Genomic DNA, 25,835 nt, shown 5'->3' with positions numbered 1-25,835 from the left:
ATGAGTGTTTTGTCCTTGTCCCTTACCCACCCTGTGTGTCTACAGTGCAGCCTGCACATCCACGCCTTATACAGCATCTCTATGAAGATGAACGTCCCTCTGCTGCCGCTCACACAGTTCAACGCTATAGGCCTCATTCTGGCTCATGGTAACACACACACAGTATCCACCAGCCATACTCAATATTTTGGACCGCGGTCTGGATCCAGACCCAGAATGGGGTTCATTTTTACTGCTGTTGAGAGTTGTAATAGTAGAGTGTACAAGGTGGAATTTAGAAATGTGGAAGTGCATGGGCAGTTATGTCATTCAATGTCAGAAATGTCCAGTTAATCAACTAGCCCCCTCAAATTCAACTCTGGACCTCAAAGACAGTTCCACTTCATTGTTCCCCTCTAATCAGGGATTGATTTACACCTACACACCAGATGGGTGCAATTAATGATCAGGTAGAACAGAAAACCAGCAGGCTCTGGACCTCGTAGGGTAAGAGTCGAATACCCCTGACACTAGCACCTGTTAGCTTGGTAGCTGGTTAGCCAAACTTACCTATCTAAATGTTGTAGTTATCATAGCCAGATTACATGCCCAGGGGCCTCCATTGATTTTGTTGAGTCACTCCAGTATCATATGAACACACAAGACATGGCAAAATGTGTAGAATTGCAGGAAAAGAGCTTTAAAATGGCAACATTTTCTCTCTGCCAGCAAGAGAAGTGTGAACAGACTGATCAGCTTGGGGTTGCATGGGTTGTGAGGTGGAGGTTTGTTACTACACCAATAAATGACAATATCCATCCGGATCTTTGCCACCTTGGAACATCTTATACACTGAGCCCAAAAAGAACACAAACACAGGCCCACCCTATGGAGCACTAGAATAATGGGACATTCATATCCCAATTCCTTCACTCCCCTCTCTCTCTCTTTCTGTCTCCAGGTAGTGTGGGTGACCCAGCGTCTGTGCTGTCTCCTGATGTGTATGTGTCTGATGATGGAGGCTACTCCTGGCTGAGAGCGCTAACCGGACCCCACCACTACGCCATCCTAGACTCTGGAGGCCTTTTGGTGGCTGTCGAACACACATCTGCACCCGTCAACCAGATCAAGTGAGTGAAAGAGAGAGAGAGAGACAGAAATGGAGGAGGTCCTGCCATTTCAAATCTTTGCACTCAGGTTGTGTTTGAAAATGATGCTAAGAGGCCTTTTCCCCCTTCTCCTCCATCACCCCTGCAGGTTTTCCACCGACGAGGGCCAGTGTTGGCATGCGTATAACTTCACAAGTGAGCCGCTGTATTTCACAGGGCTGGCGTTGGAGCCTGGAGCCCACTCCATGAACCTCAGCCTGTGGGGGTACAGAGTGGGCTTGCAGGGTCCCCTCAGTCACTACTGGGTCTCTGTTACCATCGACTTCAAACAGCTACTCTTCAGAGACTGTGAGTGGACTGTGTGTGTGTGCGTGAGTGCATGCGGATGTGCTTGTGATTGCGTTTGTGCCTGTGCTTACTGGTCTCAATGTTCCCCTGCAGGTGGGGAGGGGGACTATGTTCAGTGGTTGGCGCACTCTGATGACCTCAACAACCCCAATGACGGCTGCATTCTGGGATATAAGGAGCGTTTCCTGCGGCTGAGGAAAGATTCTGTCTGCTGGAATGGACGTGATTATGTCATCACCACCCAGCCCACCCCCTGCCCCTGCACACTGGACGACTACCAGTGGTCCGCACCTCATAAACCTTCCCGTCTATGTTACTACTCACCCTCTCAGTACTTTTCATTTGGCTGCCTTTGCTCCCCTCACCCATTCAGAGGGGTCGGGTTAAATCTGGAAGACATTTCGGTTAAATGCAATTCAGTTGTGCAACTGACTAGGTATCCCCCTTCCCCATCTTATCCATCTTTCACCATCACCTCTCTATCTCTCCTTGTGTTCAAGCAAACAACTGACATATGCATCTTTCTCTCTCTCTCTCTCTCTCTGTCTGTTGTAGTGACTATGGGTACTACCGTGCAGAGAACAGTTCTGAGTGTGTGGAGCAGGCAGATCTGAAGGGCCATGTTCTGGAGTTCTGTCTTCACGGCACCACAGAACAGCTGCAGACCAGCGGGTAAGGAGCTCACCTCACCACAAAAACAAAAAAATCCCTCTCTCTCCTTCTATTTTTCACTGTCTCTTCTGCTCTCCATTCTAAAGCTACCGGAAGATTCCAGGCGACCGGTGTGAGGGCGGGATCCAGCCTAAGAGGAAGGAGATTGATCTGAAGAGAAACTGCATCAGCAATGCACTCCACCCAAAACCCCTGGTCAGTGGAGCATTCCTGCTACAGCTATGATACAGCATCTGGTAAAGTCTTTGTCTGGCTCAGGGAGTAGGAAAACCATTCTAGACTTAAGTTAACACCCCTCTCCTTCTCTCTCAGACGGAGGCCAACTTGTTAAGCTCTGCCTCTATAGTAGTGGTTGTAATGGTGATTCTGCTCATCAGCGCTGCCACAGGGGTTATGCTCGTCAAGAAATATGTCTGCGGAGGGAGGTCAGTTTACCTCACCTATCTCCTCCCCAACCTTTGTCCTCCCTGTGTGTACAGTATGTGACTGTGTGGTTATCTCGCTCAGGTTCCTGGTACACAGGTACTCAGTGCTACAACAGCATGCAGAGGCCAATGGGATAGAGGGAGTGGATGAACTGGACACACACACCACCGAGATGGGCAAAACACACTACCACGAAGACTCAGATGAGGTACACACACACACACACACACACACACACACACACACTGCTAGCATACACAGACACAAGCAGTTTTTGTGTGACACAGCAATTTTGTGTACAGTACATTACTAGTACATTCCTGCTCTTATCCTGCATCATGCTCTCGCCTCTGTTAGTGTTTTTCCTCATGATATTCTCTCTCTCATTGTGTGTCTGTGTATGTGTGGATTTTCCCACCCAGGACCTCTTGGAGTGAGAAGCGAGCTGCGAGAGACTTAATCCGCCAACCTGACAGCCTACCCAAGACTACTCCCTCCCAGCATTGCCTCTCCTCCTCCTGCCGCCACTAATACTGCAGCTGCTCTGAGACTCCACTCCTACTCAATGACTGCAAACAGTTCTTACATACCTCTTCCCTCCCAAGGACACTGGCACTAAAGGGATGTATCATGTCCTGCAGAGGGCTGGAGAGCAGTGGGGCAGGGGCTGTGGGCTTGGGGCCTGTGGAGGGGAGCACAGAGGAGAGCTTTTGTGTCCCTAAGGAGCTTTTGTTGTGTCTGCAGCCTTCCTTTCTCCACAACGCTTTCTGATGCAGATTCACAGAGCAGGCGCTCTATTGCTGTGGTGCAGAGAGTCAGGGTGCAACAGCAGTGGCACTGGGAATGGTGTGTCTGGATCAGACTGAGTTTCTATGGTACAGTACCTGATATGGTACACCCCTACGAAAGAGACAGTATACAAAATGAGATGTGGAAAGCTTTCAACTGAAGTGGTACATAGTTATACATTTAGTTATGTCTGAAATAATTTTGTACCAAGTGTAAAAGATAATCATTTTCATAAACAATATGTGTGAGGTGAAAACGTATACTATATTTGTTATCGTTTTCAGGCCCATACCAGCTTTAGTGAGTATGACCGCATTAACATAAACTAGCTAACCATACAGTACCTTGTCCTACTGTGCTTAGAGTGGACATCTTGAATTATATTACCAAAGCACTTTCATCATTTTGTGTTGCAGAGAAAATGTATCTGATTTGTCATACTGAGAGGGTAGAGAATATTGGGGAAACTACTCAGCAAATGAGTTGTCAAGCCTGAACAGACCATATTGTACTAGTGAATTACTTCAGCAATAATGAAAACTCTTTCCTTTTTAACTTCTGCCATGAGGCCTACTTAACGATGTCATAACAGATGTCATAAACAGTCATGCCAGCTGAAATTAACTTAATTTACACAATCTTTACACACACTGCTATTGAAGTGAACTAGTTGGATAGCAGTTTACCCAGCTACATCTAAAAAAGATCAAATATATTTGTGTGTCTGGTATAGTCTGCTTGTAAACTATTTATAAACGGTAGTTTGTTAACCATTACATTTAGCAAATACATGTGTAAGGCTTATTGTTCATGGTGTATATATGATTAAAGGGTCTGATAATAAATGGTTCATAAATAATATACATGTAATTATTAATAAACTCAAATATATTAACCAATGATATGTAACGTTAGCAAATAGTTTACTTATGGTAACAATCTTTTGAATACTGGTATAAAAGCAGACCCTGTCAACCTGTTACTAAGTTATATGTGAATCGTTACTCTTTTTTTTTTTTATTACGATGAAGGCTATGATTTAATCGAAATCTTGTTTAACAAAAGAAGCGCTATGTTCAAAGTTTGTGTTTGTGGGAATTATTTGATTTTACAATTGGCAAGTGGACACATTATGTGAAATTAATTGTCCTAACATTTTCTTGTCAATATATTTGATTACCTCAGAATTTCATAAGCTAACATATCTAAGAAATAAAAATAGTTTGAGTATTCACTTGTGCTTTATTTACGGAAGCAGTATTCAGAACATAGAGCGGCAGAAATAATCATGGGCCTTAAGTCCGAAGCGTTTCATTAGACAATGTTACCTAGTTTCCTTTGAGAAGCACAATATCAACATTTTTGGAGTTAATGCATGTCTACTGTGTAATGAAGTGATTCCATCTCCAAGTGGACCCAATTGAGGGTTAGGAGACTTGCTGACCAGGAAACACTCTGGGCTCTTGCAACTGGTACTTGATTTTTGCAGTTGCAGGTACTCATTTTCTTTTCACACCATCAGGTTTGATTAACCAGCTATTATAAATGGCAGCTCATGCTGAGTTTTGGTGCAGTGCTATACTGTGAGATCGCTGTATAATGGACATAATGTTTTGTCTCAGATTTCCATCTTTCTGGGAATAGTCTGTTCCATTTTAGGCCTGGTGTATAGTAGTTTGTTTGCTTGTGTTATTATATATCATTGACAATTTTACAAACAGACTTGGAATGTCCTCTTTTGCTATATAGGTTGATCTCCTTGAATAAATAATAGTTTAAATGTTGAACTTTCTTGTCATGTCTATTTGGTCCTGCTTCACCAAAGAAGGCATTATACTATAACTCTTTAATTCCTTTACAATCACCTTTCAAAGGAACTCGCATCAGGTTTAGTTTATTGGGATCCCCATTAACTACTGCACATACAGCAGCTACTCTACCTGTGGTCCACATAAAACGTACAAATAATAGCTACATTTTACACTTTATATGAACCAAAAAAGTATGTCTGGAAACAGTGAAACTACAATCTGCTGGCTGGTGGTTATTGAGCAAGAGTGATATTCTGTGTTCCATCAGAATGCGTGGTACGGATTTCCAAGCGTTACCTTAGGCATAGCCTTTAGGCGAGCAAGCCGTATACCCCAAAAATAGTAGGGAAAGCTAACGTTTACGCAAAAACAGGTAACTAATAGGTAGACGTTGGCAAATCTTTGTGGATATAGCTAACATACAACCACAGCTAGCTATTTTATATGAACAAAAACTATAGCTACCAGCCAGAAAAGTGAAGATGGCGACAATTGTACCGGAAGTTGTGCAGTGCACCATACTGAATTTGAATTGTCTAAGTTGTGCTAACAGTTGAGGAGCTGGCTACAAGGTAGCACACGATTTGGCTATGCTTTATTAAATTGCTATATTTTTCATTACACACTTTAGTATTTGTCGGGTACGAAGGACAGTTTGCAAGAATGTAGCTTGCTAGAGAAGTTGCAGTAATGCCGATATATTGAGGTGAGTTTCATTTGTCCGTTTGCTACCTAGCAAAGTGGTCCAGTTAAACGTAGCTATCTAGCATTTCCTATGGCTAGCTAGCTATCCATTTGACGTCGTTTAAAATTAAATGCAGAATGCCATCGAATTTTTATTTAAAGTGTTGGAAAGATAGCTATCAGTTAATTTATGTTGCGCGGAAGCGACCAACGAGTTTATGGTCTCACAATGTTATCTAGCGTTAGTTATCTAGTAAGTTAGCTCGCTAACTACTCATAGAATGCTATATTATTTGTTTAGCTAACGTTAGCTGACTACAGACTGCGGGCTTAATACAAGTTGTGTTCAAGAGGCTAGGCAGTTAGCCAAGGCCAATTGACAGCTTGAAGACATGCAGCTGCTAACTTTAACTAAATAGATAATCAGCGATCAACGTGTTTCTTTCACCAAAAATGTAGATTGAACCTAAATAGAAGATACAGTGGGTTGTGTATGAAATGAATAGCTAACGTTAACATCCATTCTTGCGTTTTTTCCCCCCCTGCAGATTTTGTCTATTGAATATGACCTCGTTACCGTCACCCCAGCAGTACACAGCATCAAGCTCAGCATGCAACATATTACCTGGTGATGGGAGTCAGGTGAGTTTATTTACACCACCACAAGCCAAAGGCATGTTGACCAGTGGTGGTCGTTTAAGATGAGGTAGGACGATTTATTTATTCTCATGAGCATGGCCTTATTTCTATTACAGCGTATTGGATGACTGTCGTTCATATTCCATTCACCCAGTTCAATGTAACAGCGACAGGTTTAAGCTACTACATGATACCCTAATGTTCCCTATACCCATCATGAGGTTGCTACAACCTAGCATGAATGAAGGTTTACAACGTAGGTGCACACAGGTCGAGAGAAATTTGAGGTGACTGACAGTGGCATATTCAATACCGCCTTGCACACTCTTGGATCTAGCTGATCTAGGGTGTAGTCATTAGTCCAACAGTTGCAAACGAGAGTTTCTATTGGACACATCCAGGTATGTCTATCTTCGTTTCGTTTGCTTCTGTTTAAGAAACGTTTTACAGCAAAATCAGCGGAATGAATACACACCTTATCACACACAAACCCAGTTCACTTTCATAGCAGCCACGTTGTATTCCTTCACGTCTATGCACTCTCCTGCACTCACCTTTTCCCTTGGCTTGTGGACTTCAATGCACAACACATCAGCTATATGTGACCAGGCGAAAAAAAACTATCCAAGCCAAACCATATCATAACCGCAACACACAGCCTACATCGTTGTCACCATTATTTGCTAAAGTAACATCATAGTCAACATATAGCTAATAGAACTAACGCGTTAAACCCCCTACAATCATGCAGTAACGTTAGTGTACAGTCAGTAAGCAGTTTAGCAGTTATAACCAGTTTAGCAGTTACACTGTCGGACACCAGTTGCAATACAATTGTAAATCCTTACCTTGACTTGGAAGAGTTCTAGTGTTGTGTTGGGTAGGCGTACCCAAGTAGCTAACACAACATCCCTCTGTTTGAGTAGGCTAAGCTAGCTAGCTGCATTTGCTAGCTGTGAGAGAGAGAAAAGAATACGAAATATACATTTCTGTTGAATGCATTCAGTTGTGCAACTGACTAGGTATCCCTCTTTCCCAACTCATCCATCTTTCACCATCACCTCTCTGTCTATCTCTCCTTGTGTTCAAGCAAACAACAGACATATGGATCTCTCTCTCTGGCATCTCCAAAACTTAAACTATTATCTTTCTCTCTCTGAGTCCACTAATCACCACATTTGATGCACTGCAGTATTAGCTACCTGTAGCTTATTCTTTCAGTTCTTAAAAAAAAAATTGTAACCATTATTTAGCCAGGCAGGCCAGTTGAGAACAAGTTCTCATTTACAACTGCGACCTGGCCAAGATAGAGCAAAGCAGTGCGACACAAACAACACAGAGTTACACATGGGATAAACACACGTACAGTCAATAACACAATAGAAAAGTCTATATACAGTGTGTGCAAATGTAGTAAGATTAGGGAGGTAAGGCAATAAATAGGCCATAGTGGCAAAATAATTACAATTTAGCAATTAAACACTGGAGTGATAGATGAGCAGAAGATGAATGTGCAAGTAGAGATACTGGAGTGCAAAGAAAAATAAATAACATGGGGGTGAGGTAGTTGGGTGGGCTATTTACAGATGGGCTATGTACAGGTGCAATGATCGGTAAGCTGCTCTGACAGCTGATGCTTAAAGTTAGTGAGGGAGATATACGTTTCCAGCTTCAGTGATTTTTGCAATTCGTTCCAGTACCGTGTAAGTCTATGGAAGGGTGTGAGAACCATGAGCTTCTTAGGTTTCGTATTGAAGTCAGTGTACCCAGAGGAGGACGGAAGCTAGCTCGCCTCCGGCTACACCATGGCGCTACCCTACATTATTTGGTGATGTGAATATATTTAGTATAGTTTTGTCTAAAAAGGATAAACTTTTAAATATGTTATTTTTATGAAATTCACTGATGGTCCTCCCCTTCCTCCTCTGAGGAGCTTCCACTGATGTTGACTTAAGTCACAACAACATTAACCACAACCTTTGTACAGAGAATGTATCTGCTCCTGCTAAGGCTCATGCAGATTCTGTCTGTGGCAGGTGCAGCCCAAAGCCCCTCTCCTGCAGATTCTGCGTGTGGCTGGAGCCCAGGAGGACATCTTTACCCTCAAGGAGGTGAGTGGACACAGTTGGCATGGTAACAGCCCTATAAGATAAAGCTATATTGCACTTATTAAAACGTGTGTTCACAAACTGTGTGTCAGGTGATGCACTACCTGGGCCAGTACATCATGGGGAAGCAGTTGTATGATAAACAGAGGCAGCACATAGTGCACTGTCAGGACGACCCACTGGGAGAGCTGCTGGAGGTCGAGAGCTTCTCCGTCAAAAACCCCAGGTGAGCGCACTCGCACACCCACAGGCTCATGCTCAGTACACATTATTCTTACACTGTACATAATATGCTTATGCTGTATACTTAACACTTAAGCTCAAGTCTACATGTGTCCTATTTTGCAGTCCAGTCTACGAGATGCTGAAGAAGTATTTAGTTGTGCTGAATTGTTCAGGTAAGTGATCGATTTCTCCGTTGCTTGTGAGATTTCCATTTTAATAATACATTTTGATGCATTTGAATATGATCCTGGCTGAAACAGGTGAAAGACTAATGCAATGCTGCTTTGTCTGGATTGAGTGTGGGATGATTGTTGATGTGAAATCAATTTACATATTTTCTCTTTTTCCTCACGTGTACAGTCAAATCATCTACTTTTAGGGTCTTAATGAATGTTGAAGCTTTAAGAATGATGGTTTTACCAACCAGTGAAGAATCAGTCTCTCTTTGTATTGCCTTTTTCTCTATAAGCTCAGTCTTGCTGGTTGGAGGAGAAAGGTGTGCATGTGTAAACTGTAGACTTAGATCTCTCTCGATGTGTAAACTGTAGACCTGGATCTCTCTTGATGTGCATGTGTGGAGGTGTTTAACTCATTTGCCCTGCAGAATTCATCGAAGAAACCAGAGCTACAGTGTACCTATAGTGTTATAGGGTGTGTGTCAGTGTGTGTGTGTGCGTAGTGTGTTAATTAAAGGGCAGGGTGTGTTTTGTGTGTTACTGTATCTCATTCTGAAACGCAGACGCTGCAGAGAGTCTTTCTGTGGGCCGTGAGTGTGTAGAGGGCGGAGTGGAGGACCGCGGTCAGGTAAAGCTGAAGCATGGTGCTCAGGAGAAACAGGGACCCTCAAGCCCACCACCTCACCACACACAACCCCCCCAGGGTAGCTCAATCCATCAGTCTCTTCAAAATGTAATGAGCCATGCGCTCAGCTTCATTGTTGAGATATCAATTGTTCTGGCCAACTGATTTTGTAGTCTTTAACCCCATTATCAAAGTTGGAATACAATCAACTGATTTTAAAATGATTAGTTGCATTGAAAATGTAGAGCGGTTGGTTGGTTTTCCCAAGTTTATTGAGCCAGTAGCTTGTGTGTTGTGAGGGGAGGGGAGGGCCACTGTCTTCGCAGGTGTTTATGTGTACAGAGTAGCACCGTCTCTGTACATCCCCATCTCTGGCCTGGCCTGGTGGAGTTCCAACACACACTGCCGGACCCACCAGCACCACTCAGAGCATGGGGGGCAGAGTCACTGTCTCTGTCTGTCTCAGAGTTCTCTTCTCTGCCCCAAACCTGCTGGAGGAACACAGCTCCTGATCCAGTCTCGGTTCAAACACCCACTCCCCCATCTACCCCTTCCTCTCTCTACCTGCCCCACACCTGCCCCTTCCCCAAACTTCTCAAACTTGCCCCTCCACGCAAAATCTGCCACCTCTCTCTTCCAACGAAATAACAAACCCCACTTCCCCTTCTCCCTAACACCCATACTGCCCTTCTCCCCCTTCACCAACACCGCAATGGTTTCTTACCCCAACACCTCTTGTTTCCACTTAGCATTAGTTGCCCCTAGGCCAATAGTGGATATGGGAGTTTACAGTGAGATATGACTAGAGAAGAATTAATGAATGAATGTTGATCATATGGATAGTGATCAATGGGTTTATAATTATCTGTGACTGCAACTTTTGTTGAGAAGAGGCATGCCGAAATCACTGACTGATATTATAAATTAAAAATATACATTTCCTCAGTCTTTGTGTATTGCAATTTCAACAATAACAAAAATAAAGTTAATATGGGAGGACTGGCTCCTCTTCGTCAAGAAATGCATGCAGACCAATTAAAGATGTAGTCACTTGTCATCTAATCACGGCATCGTGTTGAATAGTTTTCCGACTTGTGTGTGATCATGGAAGATTGAACGCTGCATCTGTGGTGTGGTGTGTCCATACTAATGCTTGTCTGGTTCATGCACACACAAACACCAAGCATGTAGGATTCCAGATTAATATAGGCAGATTGTAATCAGTCACTCTCTTGTCTCCTTTCATTTTCAACCTTTCTCTGAATGTGTGTGGCTCTGTTGCCCTATCTGTCCTTATGTGGCCCTCCATTGCCCCAGTACCCATGGACCTATTCCACTGACCTGCCCCTACACCCACCCACCCCAATCTGCCCCCCACCCTCCCCCTGACCACTAGGCCGTGCTGTGAAGGAGCTGTGGTTTCGCCAAGTGCCCAGTTTCTGCTCTGTTATCTGATTGGCTCTCCTCCTCCCCTCCTACTTGTGTAGGTGTGTGGGGGCGTGGCCAAGGCGGGCCTGGTTGTGGCCAGTGACGAGGCCCTCCCCATGCAGACTCCGTCTCAGAGACGACCCCGGGAGCCTGACGAAGGTAAACTCACTCACTCACATGGTTATATATAACTGCTATATTATTTGAGTCCCAACCCCCCTGTGGCCCCTCCCTCAGACTCTTTAGATGGCTTGCCCCAGTCGGCCTGCAAACGCCCCAAGCTCGATGTCACACTAGACGAGTGGGACCTCTCAGGGCTTCCCTGGTGGTTTCTGGGTAATCTGCGTAACAACTACAGTCGCAGAAGCAACGGCTCTACGGACATCCACACTAATCAAGTAAGAAAAATATGCTGTTCACTATAGTCAGTTTATTTGCTTGTCAAGGGGTTAAACTCAGGGAGAATAGTCATACAGTGATGAATCACACACATCCTGACTGAGGGATCAGCTGTCTCCTGCGCAGGATGAGGACACAGCGATCGTGTCGGACACGACGGACGACCTGTGGTTCCTGACGGAGGGGGGAAGTGAACAGGTGAGCGTGGAAATGAAGGAGGCCGTGCTGGAAGAAGGGAGTGGAGGAGAAGGAGAGCCACCACCTGAAGAGGAGGGAGGAGGAAAAGAGGAGAAGGCTGATAAGGAGGTAGGACTGTTCTCCTGTAGTCTCTATGTTAAGTGGTACTTAAACAATTATATGTTCTCTTTATAGCTCTTGTACTATAGAGTATTATTTCAGACTATAGCTAGGTTCAAATCACATTGTATTGGTCACATACACCTATTTAGCAGATGTTATTGCGGGTGTAGCGTAATGCTTGTGTTCCTAGCTCAGTGCAGTAATATCTAACATTACACAGAATCTAAAAGTAAAAGAATGGAATATAGAAATATTAGGATGAGCAATGTATGAGTGGCATTGACTAGAGTACAATATATACATATGAAATTAGTAAAACAGTATGTTACCTTATTAAAGTGATTCCATGTCTATGTACGTAGGGCAGCAGCCTCTAAGGTGCAGGTTTGAGTGACTGAGTGGTAACCGGCTAGTGACTAAGTTCTGTGCAGGGTACTGGGTGGAAGCCGGTTAGTGATGCCTATTTAAGTCTGATGGCCTTGAGATAGAAGCTATTTTTCAGTCTCGTGCCCAGATTTGATGCACCTGTACTGACCTCGCCTTCTGGATGGTAGCGGGTGAACAGGCCATGGCTCAGATGGCTGATGTCCTTGATTATCTTTTTGGCCTTCCTGTGACATCGGGTGCTGTAGGTGTCCTGGAGGGTAGGCAGTGTGCCCCCGGTGATAAGTTGGGCAGACCGCACCACCCTCTGGAGAGCCCTGCGGTTGTGGGCGGTGCAGTTGCCGTACCAGGTGGAGATGCAGCCCGACAGAATCCTCTCAATGGTGTATCTGTAAAAGTTTGAGGGTCTTAGCGACCAAGCTGAATTTGTTCAGCCTCCTGAGGTTAAAGAGGTGCTGTTGCACCTTCTTCACCACACTGTCTGTGTGGGTGGACCATTTCAGATTGTCAGTGATGTGTACGCCGAGGAACTTTAAGCTTTTCACCTTCTCCACTGCGGTCCCGTGGATTGACACGTGCTCCCTCTGCTGTCTACTGAAGTCCACGATCAGCACCACTCCTCCAGGGCCCTCACTTCCTCCCTGTAGGCTGGTCTCATCATTGTTGATAATCAGGCCTACTACTGCCAACTTGATGATTGAGTTGGAGGCGTGCGTGGTCAAACAATCATGGGTAAACAGGGAGTACAGGAGGGGGCTGAGCACACACCCGTGGGGCCCCTGTGTTGAGGATTGGCGTAGTGGAGGTGTTGTTTTCTACCTTCACCTCCTGAGGGCGGCCCGTCAGGAAGTCCAGGACCCAGTTGCACAGGGCGGGATTCAGACCAGGGCCCCGAGCTTAATGATGAGATTGGAGGGTACTATGGTTTTGAATGCTGAGCTATAGTCAATGAACAGCATTCTTGCATAGGTATTGATCTTGTCCAGATGGCAGGAATTTGAATATGTCCTTAAACACTCCAGCGTTGGTCTGCGCATGCTCTGAGGACGCGGCTAGGGATCCCGTCTGGGCCGGCAGCCTTACGAGGTTTAGCACGATTAAATGTCTTACTCACGTCGGCCACGGAGAACTAGAGCCCACAGTCCTGGAAAGCAGGCCGCTTTGTTGGCACTGCTATCCTCAAAGCGGGCGAAGAAGGTGTTTAGCTTGTCCGGGAGCAAGATGTCGGTGTCTGTGACATGGCTGGTTTTCCCTTTGTAATCCATGATTGTCTGGAGTCCCTGCCACATACAGTACCAGTCAAAAGTTTGGACACCTACTCATTCAAGGTTTTTCCTTAATTTTTTCTACTTTGTACAATAATAGTGAAGACATCAATACTAGGAAATAACATATAGGATCATGTAATAACCAAAAGTGTTAAACAAATCAAAATATATTTGAGATTCTTCAAAGTAGCCACCCTTTGCCTTGACAGCTTTGCACAGTCTTGGCGTTCTCTCAACCAGCTTCACCTTGAATGCTTGTCAAATAGTCTTGAAGGAGTTGACACTAGAGGTCGACCGATTATGATTTTTCAACGCCGATACCGATTATTGGAGGACCCTCAAAAAACAAACTATACCGATTATTTGGCAGATTTATTTTTATTTTTATTATTATTTTAATTATTATTATTTATTTAATTTTTCTTTTTTTTTATTTAAATTTTTTTTGTAATAATGACAATTACAACAATACTGAATGAACACTTATTTTAACTTAATATAATACATCAATAAAATCAATTTACATTTTACATTTTAGTCATTTAGCAGACGCTCTTATCCAGAGCGACTTACAGTAGTGAATGCATACATTTAATTTCATGCATTTTTTTTGGACTGGCCCCCCGTGGGAATCGAACCCACAACCCTGGCGTTGCACACACCATGCTGGCGTTGCAAACACCATGCTCTACCAACTGAGCCACAGGGGAAGACTAGCCTCAAATAAATAATGAAACATATTCAATTTGTTTTAAATAATGCAAAACAAAGTGTTGGAGAAGAAAGTAAAAGTGCAATATGTGCCATGTAAGAAAGCTAACGTTTAAGTGCCTTGCTCAGAACATGGGAACATATGAAAGCTGGTGGTTCCTTTTAACATGAGTCTTCAATAATCCTAGGTAAGAAGTTTTAGGTTGTAGTTACAATTGGCCCAGCGTTGTTAGGGTTTGGCCGGGGTAGGCCGTCATTGTAAATTAGAATTTGTTCTTAACTGACTTGCCTAGTTAACTAAAACTAAGAGCAAACCAGATGGCATGGCGTATCGCTGCAGAATGCTGTGGTAGCCATACTGGTTAAGTGTGCCTTGAATTCTAAATAAATCAGTGTCACCAGCAACGCACCATCACACCACCACCTCCATGCTTCACAGTGGGAACCACACATGCCGCGATCATCCGTTCACTTACTCTGCGTCTCAAATTTGGACTCATCAGACCAAAGGACAGATTTCCACTGGTCTAATGTCCATTGCTCGTGTTTCTTGGCCCAGGCAAGTTTCTTCTTCATATTGGTGTCCTTTAGTTGTATATTGGTGTCCTTTAGTTGTGGTTTCTTTGCAGCAATTTGACCATGAAGGCCTGATTCACGCAGTCTCCTCTAACAGTTGATGTGTCTGTTACTTGAACTCTGTAGCATTTATTTGGGCTGCATTCTGAGATGTAGTTAATTACAGATGTCTGAGGCTGGTCACTCTACTGAACTTATCCTCGGCAGCAGAGGTACCTCGGTCTTTTACTGTGGCGGTCCTCGTGAGAGCCAGTTTCATCATAGCTCTTTGTTTTTGCGACTGCACTTGAAGAAACTCAAAGTTCCTCGAAATTGTGCGGATTGACTGACCTTCATGTGTTAAAGTAATGATGGACTATCGTTTCTCTTTGCTTATTTGAGATGTTCTTGGCATAATGTGGACTTGGTCTTTTATCAAATAGGGCTTTCTTTTGTATACTACCCCTACCTTGTCACAACACAACTAATTGGCTCAAACGCATTGAAAAGGAAAGAAATTCCACAAATTAACTTTTAAAAAGGCACGCCTGTTAATTGAAATGCATTCCAGGTGACTACCTCGTGAAGCTGGTTGAGAGAATGCCAAGAGTGTGTAAAGCTGTCATCAAGACAAAGGGTGGCTACTTTGAAAAATCTCAAATATATTTTGATTTGTTGAACACTTATACTCATCCTTGACCGCTGGCTACGTCCCTTCCGTCTTCAAGAGAGCGAGAGTTGCACCCCTTCTGAAAAAACCTACACTCGATCCCTCCGATGTCAACAACTACAGACCAGTATCCCTTCTTTCTTTTCTCTCCAAAACTCTTGAACGTGCCGTCCTTGGCCAGCTCTCCTGCTATCTCTCTCAGAATGACCTTCTTGATCCTAATCAGTCAGGTTTCAAGACTGGGCGTTCAACTGAGACTGCTCTTCTCTGTGTCACGGAGGCTCTCCGCACTGCTAAAGCTAACTCTCTCTCCTCTGCTCTCATCCTTCTAGACCTATCTGCTGCCTTTGATACTGTGAACCATCAGATCCTCCTCTCCACCCTCTCCGAGTTGGGCATCTCCGGCGCGGCCCACGCATGGATTGCGTCCTACCTGACAGGTCGCTCCTACCAGGTGGCGTGGCGAGAAACTGTCTCCGCACCAAACTGTCTCCGCACTCCGCACCAAACTGTCTCCGCACCACCACTGGTGTCCCCCAGGGCTCTGTTCTAGGCCCTCTCCTATTCTCGCTATACACCAAGTCACTTGGCTCTGTCATATCCTCACATGGTCTCTCCTATCATTGCTATGCAGACGACACACAATTAATCTTCTCCTTTCCCCCTTCTGATAACCAGGCGGCGAATCGCATCTCTGCATGTCTGTCAGACATATCAGTGTGGATGACGGATCACCAGCTCAAGCTGAACCTCGGCAAGACGGAGCTGCTCTTCCTCCCGGGGAAGGACTGCCCGTTCCATGATCTCGCCATCACGGTTGACAACTCCCTTGTGTCCTCCTCCCAGAGTGCTAAGAACCTTGGCGTGATCCTGGACAACACCCTGTCGTTCTCCACTAACATCAAGGCGGTGACCCGATCCTGTAGGTTCATGCTCTACAACATTCGCAGAGTACGACCCTGCCTCACACAGGAAGCGGCGCAGGTCCTAATCCAGGCACTTGTCATCTCCCGTCTGGATTACTGCAACTCGCTGTTGGCTGGGCTCCCTGCCTGTGCCATTAAACCCCTACAACTCATCCAGAACGCCGCAGCCCGTCTGGTGTTCAACCTTCCCAAGTTCTCTCACGTCACCCCGCTCCTCCGCTCTCTCCACTGGCTTCCAGTTGAAGCTCGCATCCGCTACAAGACCATGGTGATTGCCTACGGAGCTGTGAGGGGAATGGCACCTCCGTACCTTCAGGCTCTGATCAGGCCCTACACCCAAACAAGCGCACTGCGTTCATCCACCTCTGGCCTGCTGGCCCCCCTATCTCTGAGGAAGCACAGTTCCCGCTCAGCCCAGTCAAAACTGTTCGCTGCTCTGGCACCCCAATGGTGGAACAAGCTCCCTCACGACGCCAGGACAGCGGAGTCAATCACCACCTTCCGGAGACACCTGAAACCCCACCTCTTTAAGGAATACCTGGGATAGGATAAAGTAATCCTTCTAACCCCCCCCCCCCCCCCCCCCCTAAAAGATTTAGATGCACTATTATAAAGTGGTTGTTCCACTGGATATCATAAGGTGAATGCACCAATTTGTAAGTCGCTCTGGATAAGAGCGTCTGCTAAATGACTTAAATGTAAATGTTATTATTTTGCTTACTACATGATTCCATATGTGTTATTTTATAGTTTTGATGTCTTCACTATTATTCTACAATGTAAAAAATAAAGAAAACCCCTGGACTGACTAGGTGTGTCCAAACTTTTGACTGGAACTGTACTGTACGTCTCGTGTCTGAACCGTTGAATTGTGTTTCCACGTCGTCTCTGTACTGACATTTTGACTGTTTTATTGCCTTACAGAGGGCATAACTACTGTTTTGAATTCGACCATATTCCCTGTCACCTTGCGATGGTTTTCATTTTCAGTTTTGCGCGAATGCTGCCATCTACCCATGTTTTTTTTTTATTTAGGTCGATTTCCATCCGATTAGCGACAGATTTCCATGCAAATATTCATAAAGAAAATATGCAGTACGTGATGACGTAGTGCACACAATGTACTTTTCTTTTCAAGTTTTCGTTGACCAAATAAAAATCTAAAGTTTCCATCGCATTTTCAACTCTACTGATAGTTCTGTCACAAACTGTTGCGTTTAAATAGCACTATTTATTTATTTTATTTAACCTTTAAACGAAATGTCTTGGCACGTGCACTCTAGCCAACAGTTCCCAGATACAGTGTGGGTAGGCTTATCTTTATGACGAGATTATTATGGATAAGACAAAGAATATTTGTAGTTGTCAAACGGCAGTCGGGCATCGATCATCATGTCACCAGAATAAGACCCTCTATCTTTTGGAAAGAGATGTCAAGCTCATCACTGTGCACTTTCACCACCCTGTGAAGATCATAACTTATTTAATCTGCAGCCTAATAAACTGCATGGTTTCCCAAGTTGTAGTGGGAGGACTAGGGCTGTTGCGTGACCGTATTACAGGCAGTCAAATTCCATGTGACAGTTTAGTCACAGTGATTAGGCTTCTCCAAGCTCTGATGCTGCTGATGGTCATTAGTAGCCTACCTTGCTAACTGCCTGGTACTCAGCACTCTATTGTCCCTCTAATCACTCTGACATCAATGAAAATGTAATCGAAAATCTAATCAAACACTTCATGAGAGCACATGAGTTCATGTTGCGCCACATTTCTATAGGTTATGCAATAGCGCGAGAAAACAGAGTGATGGCCTAACTAAAAAGAGTATTCCATCAGCTTTCTACTGGCTGTGCCTACTATATTTATTTCTCAACTTTCTTAATATTAAGCACATTGCTTATATTTACAACAGGAGTATAGTCTACTTGGCTGGCATGAAAATGGACCACAGGAAAAGTGTCCTCCATTCGCTATTTAAGTGCATAGATTACGTGTTTTTTCCCCGCTGCCAGTTTCGATACAGATGCATGATAATGGTCCATTCTAAATCAAAACGAATTTCACACATTATTTAGTATATAGTATATGTAAAGACAAGATTAAATCAAGAATAGTCTGATGGGTGACAATATTAGCCTATCACTTGTGAATTATATATTATCACTTGTGAATGATGCCCAGCATAAGAAATAATGCCTTTTTTGTTTGACTTGTTCTAATCATAGTCGCACATCTCATGTAGCCTAGCACATAAGCCTGTATGTTTTAATAAGGTTTGTATCACACCTCATGTAGCCTACCCCATAAGCCTGTATGTTTTAATAAGGTTTGTATCACAACTAAAGTGGCCAAATAACGTCTTAAAATTAAGCACAATCTGCTTTATAAGGGGTGTCGAGCCTAACTGGCATACATAAGCAGCCCGTGAGTTACAAGTTTGGGGAAGTTCATTTTCACCATTAAAAATGCAGCTTTATAATAAAAGCATTACATGCATAATTTAATTTGTGGTCACTTTTGATAATGGTCTTTTCCCACTATTGGAACATTCACACTTATAGCCTACTGCCGTGTGCGCATTGCTGCGCTTTTAATGTGATGAAATGGCCTGATAGTTTAGTTTAAAATGTTGATAAACTTTCTGATCTATTGCGTCAGCCACATTGCGTGTAAAATGTTTTTTGATGCTAGTTGTTGTATTAATTTGGGATCTATCGCATCCCACAACTGTCCTAGACTGTTTGGAATATTTATTTCTCACACAGAATAGAATAGGTCGACTTTTGTACTATGGGGGATCGTAGATTGACATAGGCTAGTGCTTTTGCTGTACGTTAGGCCTACTCATCTTGTTGGCTGACAAAGTAAATGTGTACAGTTCTTCCAATATCCACCTTGGAATTGGATAAGAACGTGTGCCGTTGCGTCCCCGATGTGTCTGTCTTCACTTGTAGCCTGTGAGAAAGACCTGATCACGTGATGGAGAGCCATGTGAGTGCGATGGAGATTCGGAGTGCTCAGCACTCAGGCAGAAGGGCACAACGGCCACTGGCCGCCAAAGGCATGGATTTTTTTACGGTGCATTACAGCCACACAAAGGGGATGCCACCGTGAAATTCTAGGCATTATCAAGTGCTTGTCAAATTGTGAATGAGAGACTGATGTAGTGTGTACAGCCTGCGCAAAAAAAACAAAGCAGAGCTCATGCCTTTCAAGCAACTTTTATTCAAATTATCATTAGTCGCACCATGCAGCCTTACAATGTATTAAAAATCCAAACATATAGCCCAACGTTTGTAGAACTAAAGTTACATTAATAACTCTAAATTAAGCATATAGGAATACCTATTTCTTAAACCGCTCAACACAGAAAATCCGTATGTGCGCACTCCCTCAAATTGTTTGGAGAAAATATCCTTTCTATTTTATTCAGCTTTGTTCAATTGTATTCTTCATACTATAAAATAATGCCACGGAATTCTAAGCAAATCTCGTCTGTTAAATGAACTAGTGTAGCCCACAGCCATATGGCATAGCCAGATCAGGACCTAACATAAGGACAACTCAGAATATGCTATTCTGTTCTTCTGATATAGACTACATTTTCTTCATATCATGCTTCTTTAGACCTGTCTATAATGGATTTATTGCGAAGGTATAGGATATATTACATGGATTTATTAGACTGTTCCAATGGTCTACATCAGTGGCTTGTGTGTAAGCCAGGAGATGCTAAATGTTTTTATGTTAATTAATGCCTCTATTACCATGAGACCGACAGTTACTTGCTTGACAATCACTGGCTGACAAAATGTCATGACTGCCACAGCCCTAGGGAGGACCACACACCAGATCACGTGACATTACTTCCAAAGGATGGTTATTACAACAATATTTTCACATAAAGGCATTTCCACCGCCATTTCTAGCATGAATTAATTTTAGAAACAAAAAGTTCCCACCATGCCGAATGTATAAATGATCTGTCGGCATTTATAAAATTTAACCGAACACAGCTGGTTTTTTTTTTATACGGTATGACTTTACTCTCATAAAAACTGTATGGAAACGTAGTTTATGTGACTGATGAGTGTCTGTCTCTTCTCTCCTCAGATGCAGGAGGAGCCAGATGAGGACTCTCAGTGTCTGAGTGATGATACGGATATAGAGATCTCTACACAGGTCCGTCTCCATCTCTGTTTTCCATCTTTTTGTCTCGATCTCTTTCGCTCTACTTTGTCTCCCTCTATCTGACTGTCTCTGTCTCACATGACACTGATAGTTCCTTATAGCTACCTCTTGTCTAACACATTCTCTAACTCTCTCAGGATGCATGGCAGTGTACAGAGTGCAGGAAGTACAACTCTCCTCTCCAGCGCTACTGCGTACGCTGCTGGGCTCTACGCAAGAACTGGTACAAAGACGTCCCACGGTTGGTCCACTCACTTTCCGTCCCCGACATCCCAGCATGCAGTTCTCTGGCCCCGCGAGACGATGAGGAGGAAAGCGACACAGGCATTGACGTCCCAGACTGCCTCAGGACCGTGTCTGACCCCGTCATCCTGCCCTCCCACTCCACCCCCGACCGCCTGCTGCCCCCCGGGGTTCCAGGGAAGGGAAAGGGTCCTAGGCCGCGAGCCCTTCCCAGGGAGGAGCAGCTCTCTGGGGGAGAGAGTCAGGAAAGCCTGGGGATGGAAGTAGAGGTTAGGCCCGAGGCGCTGTTGGAGCCTTGTAAGCTGTGTCGGATGCGTCCGCGTAATGGGAGTATTATACACGGCCGCACGGCTCACCTGCTAACCTGCTTCTCCTGCGCCAGGAAGCTGCACAAGTTCCACGCTCCATGTCCCGGCTGTGGACAGATCATACAGAAGGTTATAAAGACATTCATAGCTTGAGAGGATTGGAACACACAGATGTAATGTACCAGGTTATTTAAAATTGGAACAAGACACAATCACTTGCATCAAAAGCCAGTCATACGCCCCAGAGAGACACAGAGTATAGCACTTAGAAGAGCATGTTCCCTTTTGCTCTCTGTTGCCTTGTTTTGCTTGTATCACACTGCCTCTGAGCTATGGCGCTAGTAATGGAAGGTACAAACCCAGCAATGTGTTTCTTGAAGTATCCAACTATATAGTTTTCTCTGTGCCACATTTCATGAAAGTAATTTGCTGCTCAATGTAACACCATAGGTATTTATTTATTTGAGGGCCAAGCAGCACTGTACGTATGAAAACGCAGCTGTCATTGCAGTTAACTTTTTTGTTCCCGACGGAAGACCTGTTGAATTTGTTTCCTATTGGCCACTGTTGTAAGTGTCCAGAAAAAGTTTCTGCCAGTTGTCAGGCTGCTGATGTGTTTGCTGCCATACGCTATATTTTATCCCTTAAAGACCGGTCTTCTCTCCCAAGGTTAAAATGATGGTAAGCTAGCTACACACTGGCTGACTACATCTCCTCCAGTGAGAGCAAGTATGAGTTCTCATTGCCATGTATATTCATGGAGCCTCAGTGCTTTGGTGGTCCTCCTCTTCTCCCGTTTAGTCCTTTTGTTTTTGTTTTTCTAATTTCTCTGCAGCGGTTTTTTTAGTGTGCTCTTGAAAAACAAAGACAAGGTGGATTGAAAGGAGATTTTCGATACATACTTTTACTGATTTATTGACCACGTTTTGGTTGCAAGGCCTATTTTCAAGATAAGTCATTAAGAAACATTTCCTTTTGATCCCCTTGTCATTGTTTTTCAATAGTATACATACCCCCAGGGAGAAGTCTTTACCCTGCAGTGCTGATCAGAATGCTTTATTGTCTTACTGTCCTTGTCCTTACTGTCCTACACACAATGCAAGTGAATGTACTCCACAGACAACTTTTGCTTCTCTTTTCAAAGGCTAGTTAGTAAAAAGTAGTTAATATTAACGATAATAACCAGTCTGAAATATAGGTGAAGAGTCACATCTATAGCCCTCAATGTAGTGTTATTGTAAATTAGCCCATCTCAGTAAGGAAATACTTTTGTATATATAGTGTATGTGGACACCCCTTCAAATTAGTGGTTTCAGTTATTTCAGCCACACCCGTTGCTAAATGGTGTATGTAATCGAGCACTCAGACATGCAATCTCCATAGACAAACATTGGCAGTAGAATGGCTTTACTAATGAGCTCAGTGACTTTCAACGTGGCACCTTCATAAGATGCCACCTTTACAACTAGTAAGTTCGTAAAATTTCTGCCCTGCTAAAGCTCAACTGTAAGTGCTGTTATTGTGAAGTGGGAACATCTAGGAGCAACAACGGCTCAGGTGTGAAGTGGTAGGCCACACAAGCTCACAGAATGGGACCGCCGAGTGCTATAGCACGTAAAAATCGTTTGTCCTTGATTGTAACACACACTATCAAGTTCCAAACTGCCTCTGGAAGCAACGTCAGCACAAAAACTGTTAGTCTGGAGCTTCATGAAATGGTTTTCCATGGCCGAGCAGCCGCATACAAGCCTAAGATCACCATGCGCAATGCCAAGCATCGGCTGGAAAGGTGTAAAACTTGCTGCCATTGGACTCTGGAGCAGTGGAAACGCGTTCTCTGGCGTGATGAATCACGCTTCACCATCTGGTAGTCCGACGGACAAATCTTTTGTGAAGAAGGAATAATGGTCTGGGACATTTTTTTTAATGGTTGGGGCTAGGCCCCTTAGTTCCAGTGAAGAGATCTTAACGCTCCAATGACATTCTAGACGTTTCTGTGCTTCCAACATTATGGCAAAAGTTTGGGGAAGGCCCTTTGCTGTTTTAGCATAACAATGCACTGTACACAAAGCGAGGTCCATACAGAAATGGTTTGTTGAGATTGGTGTGGAAGAACTTGACTGGCCTGCACAGAGCCCTGACCTCAACCCCATCGAACAGCTTTGAGATGAATTGGAACGCCAACTGTGAGCCAGGCCTAATCGCCCAGCATCAGTGCCCAACCTCACTAATGCTCTTGTGGCTGAATGCAAGCAAGTCCCTGCAGCAATGTTCCAACATCTAGTGGAAATCCTTCCCAGAAGAGTGGAGGCTGTTGTAGCAGCGAAGGGGGGACCAACTCCATATTAATGCCCATGATTCTGGAATGAGATGTTCAACGAGCAGGTGTCCACATACTTTTGGTCATGTAGTGTACCTACGTGCTAGGGCTGCCATTTTTCCTTTCCAGACCAGTATTTACTTTTTAGTCTTAAATATGAATACTAAAATATTCACAATCGCCAATTTGCTTAAATTCTAGTTCTGCTCGCTTTAATTTCTCCATTTTAGTGCAGTGATTTTGAACTTGGCAATTTCTTTAGACCTTTGATTCATTGTTTTCCTGTTTTAGGAGGTGTGCTTGATATTAGAAGTATTTGTGATCCTTTAATTCCTCCACACATATATTTTTTATTTTTATTTTTGTTAGCCTCTTCTAATATCGTACATTTTAAATCAGATGAGTGTTGGGACAGTAAGTATGGAGTTGTACATCACTACACAGAATACAGGCCTGCAAAGCCTTATCACCTGTGCTAAGTTTGCCCCTTGATAATTACAAGAAATAAAACATTAATGCGGCAATTGCAGTTGAAACAATAACAAAGTGTTTTCCCCGCTTCTGTTTCTGTCAAAAACAGGGATTGGGCTGGAGAAATGTAACCGCTCAAGTTCATATACAGAGCTATGGCTGCTAAGGCCTGACCATCTATGATATCAAAATAATAGTTTTAACAATGTTTTGAGGCGATACAGTGCTTGTTTAAATGTACTTTGTTTACCAACATTCGAGTAAATCAGTTTTCTTTTTGGGGTTCTGATGGGGTACGACAGTTAAACAAACTAAGCTAATGAGGCATTTTAAGTTAGTCTTAAAATCAATACAACACATATTGCTACTGCCAAATGGCTTTAGTAACTGCAGATTTTCCCTTTTTTGAAGGGAGGACTAAAGGTCAAATATAAAATTATAAGATCTTAAGGTGTGAATAAAGCTATATAGATGATGGTAAAGAAGGTGTTTTTTTTTTTTTTTTTAGCTTTGTCTTCTATTTTTAGATGCAAACTTTGCACAGGTGGAAATGCACAGTAATACTATACTTATAGTAATACTCAGGCTCTTTGTTTCTGGAGGCCAATAGTATTTCCTCTATCTAAGGTAGACAAAGACGTGTGGGGTTTTCCCGATGATGGTGCATATGACTGTGCTTGTTGAGTTTTGTTTAAGGGAAGCGTTTCACTGCCAAACGTAATGATTGGTTTTTGCTTGTTTATGTTATTATGGAAATTGTTTTGGGTTTCAATTGATATTGGTTCTGCAATTATTTGCTTGAAGATGATGTATTGTTTCTGTGTGTACAATACTGTTTTCTGTTATGCTTTTGTGAAGGTCCTGAATGGCAGGCTGCAGGCAGGTGACCTGAAACAAAGTGACCTGTCCTCTCCCGTCTCTCTACTGCTTGTAACAGACACTGTCAGGCCTACTCTGAGACATACTGAAACATTAACACGCACTTGTACAGAGAGCTCTTTATTCCTTGTCCTAGCTGTGCCTGACTGAAGGGAATGATGGCCTTACCTTTCACCACTGTTCAGCTCTTTACTTGTACTTATCCCCTCTGCCTCCAGGTGGTGCTCGATAGCAGTGGTTCTCAGTGCTCCAAGAGCTCTCTCCCGTTGCAGCTGTATAGTATTAAACATGTTATAATCTACATAGAGTATGGCTGATTAGTGTGAGACTAAACCCAGCACTGTGCTGGTGAGATAATTATACTAGCAATGTGTATAAAAGCTATATTAGATCTGCTATATTGTAAAGGAACCCTGCTTTGATCCCCTTGTATTGCCCTACTCATATGCCACAGAGCTCTAACCTACGATCTAACATGGAGGCACATCAGAATGTGTCATTGTTGTGGCTGTTGAATACTGAGAAAGGCACCAAATTCGGAAAGATGTGATAAGCATGAATGCAACAGAACATTCCAGAAGAACATGGTACACCCAATATGGCTGCCTGTCCTCATGTCATGGAACATTGCTTTGAATTGGAATGTTAGTTCTGCTCATTCTAATTCTGTTTGTAGTGCTGTATTATGAATAAAGTAACAAGTACAACTAATTGTGTAGGCCTACTGTTATTTTGTCATGTCTGTTTTATGACAGTTTGCTGGTAGGAGTACAGTATGACTATCACATTATCATTGGATAATTATCTTGCTCCGACATGTGCATACACACAATAAACCTGTTGATGTACAGTATCTGCTGTATGTGGAGTGCTTTGAGGCTGAATAATAAGTCCTTGTATGACAGTCCAGCTGTCCTGTACTCTCCTTCACGACAGGGCTGCCCCCCCCACCCACCCCCCTCTCTCTCTGTCTGTCTGTGCAACATCTCTTTAGTTACCTCTCACACTCTACTTAACCTCACTAATTGCCATTATGAAGTGTTTAATAAAAGTGTGTGTGTTCTGAGTCCCAAAATAAATCCCCACCAGGTCGCATGGGCACTTCCATAGGGAGGTTTTCTGTTGGAAAGTCCCCTCTGTGTTAAATGTCTGTCTTATGGAGAGACTCATCAATACTGACAGTCCCAGATG

The 25,835-nt window shown here is 43.6% G+C and overlaps 2 protein-coding genes across 4 annotated transcripts in view; both read left to right on the top strand.

Moving 5' to 3' along the window:
* LOC106583135 (sortilin) overlaps positions 1-5,110 on the top strand; it is a 34,013-nt gene extending 28,903 nt beyond the window's left edge. Inside the window, exons 12-20 of the mRNA XM_014166969.3 lie at positions 46-148; positions 941-1,109; positions 1,237-1,436; positions 1,530-1,719; positions 1,992-2,108; positions 2,195-2,303; positions 2,421-2,533; positions 2,616-2,742; positions 2,957-5,110. Of these exons, the coding sequence (XP_014022444.1) occupies positions 46-148; positions 941-1,109; positions 1,237-1,436; positions 1,530-1,719; positions 1,992-2,108; positions 2,195-2,303; positions 2,421-2,533; positions 2,616-2,742; positions 2,957-2,971 (1,143 nt within the window). The 3' untranslated portion in view covers positions 2,972-5,110. The remainder of the gene's footprint in view (positions 1-45; positions 149-940; positions 1,110-1,236; positions 1,437-1,529; positions 1,720-1,991; positions 2,109-2,194; positions 2,304-2,420; positions 2,534-2,615; positions 2,743-2,956) is intronic.
* A 281-nt stretch (positions 5,111-5,391) lies between these two features.
* On the top strand, positions 5,392-25,355 carry mdm4 (MDM4 regulator of p53). Of its 3 annotated transcripts, none has more exons than XM_014166970.3 (11): positions 5,392-5,840; positions 6,367-6,460; positions 8,494-8,568; positions 8,658-8,791; positions 8,914-8,963; positions 9,530-9,594; positions 11,079-11,178; positions 11,257-11,417; positions 11,530-11,724; positions 20,346-20,414; positions 20,561-25,355. In XM_014166970.3, exons 2-11 carry the CDS (start codon positions 6,383-6,385, stop codon positions 21,125-21,127), a joined length of 1,494 nt encoding a protein of 497 aa, XP_014022445.1. In that variant the 5' UTR covers positions 5,392-5,840; positions 6,367-6,382; the 3' UTR covers positions 21,128-25,355. The 3 variants fall into 3 exon arrangements, with proteins under 3 accessions (XP_014022445.1, XP_014022446.1, XP_045561403.1); XM_014166971.3 differs by having other exon boundaries at positions 5,394-5,840; positions 11,545-11,724; XM_045705447.2 differs by lacking the exon at positions 5,392-5,840 and adding an exon at positions 5,846-6,071.
* The last annotated feature ends 480 nt before the right edge of the window (positions 25,356-25,835 follow it).

The sequence above is a fragment of the Salmo salar genome, chromosome 22, assembly GCF_965601325.2.
Source record: "Salmo salar chromosome 22, fSalSal1, whole genome shotgun sequence".
NCBI classification, from domain to species: domain Eukaryota; kingdom Metazoa; phylum Chordata; class Actinopteri; order Salmoniformes; family Salmonidae; genus Salmo; species Salmo salar.
This window is presented reverse-complemented; position numbering and strand designations above follow the sequence as displayed.

Bases quoted from the DNA above. Each gene is read 5' to 3' on its own strand.
- mdm4 (XM_014166970.3), top strand. From the start codon at position 6,383: ATGACCTCGTTACCGTCACCCCAGCAGTACACAGCATCAAGCTCAGCA. The intron at 8,792-8,913 runs GTGAGCGCACTC...CCTATTTTGCAG, and splicing joins TTCTCCGTCAAAAACCCCAG to TCCAGTCTACGAGATGCTGA. The intron at 11,725-20,345 runs GTAGGACTGTTC...TTCTCTCCTCAG, and splicing joins AGGAGAAGGCTGATAAGGAG to ATGCAGGAGGAGCCAGATGA.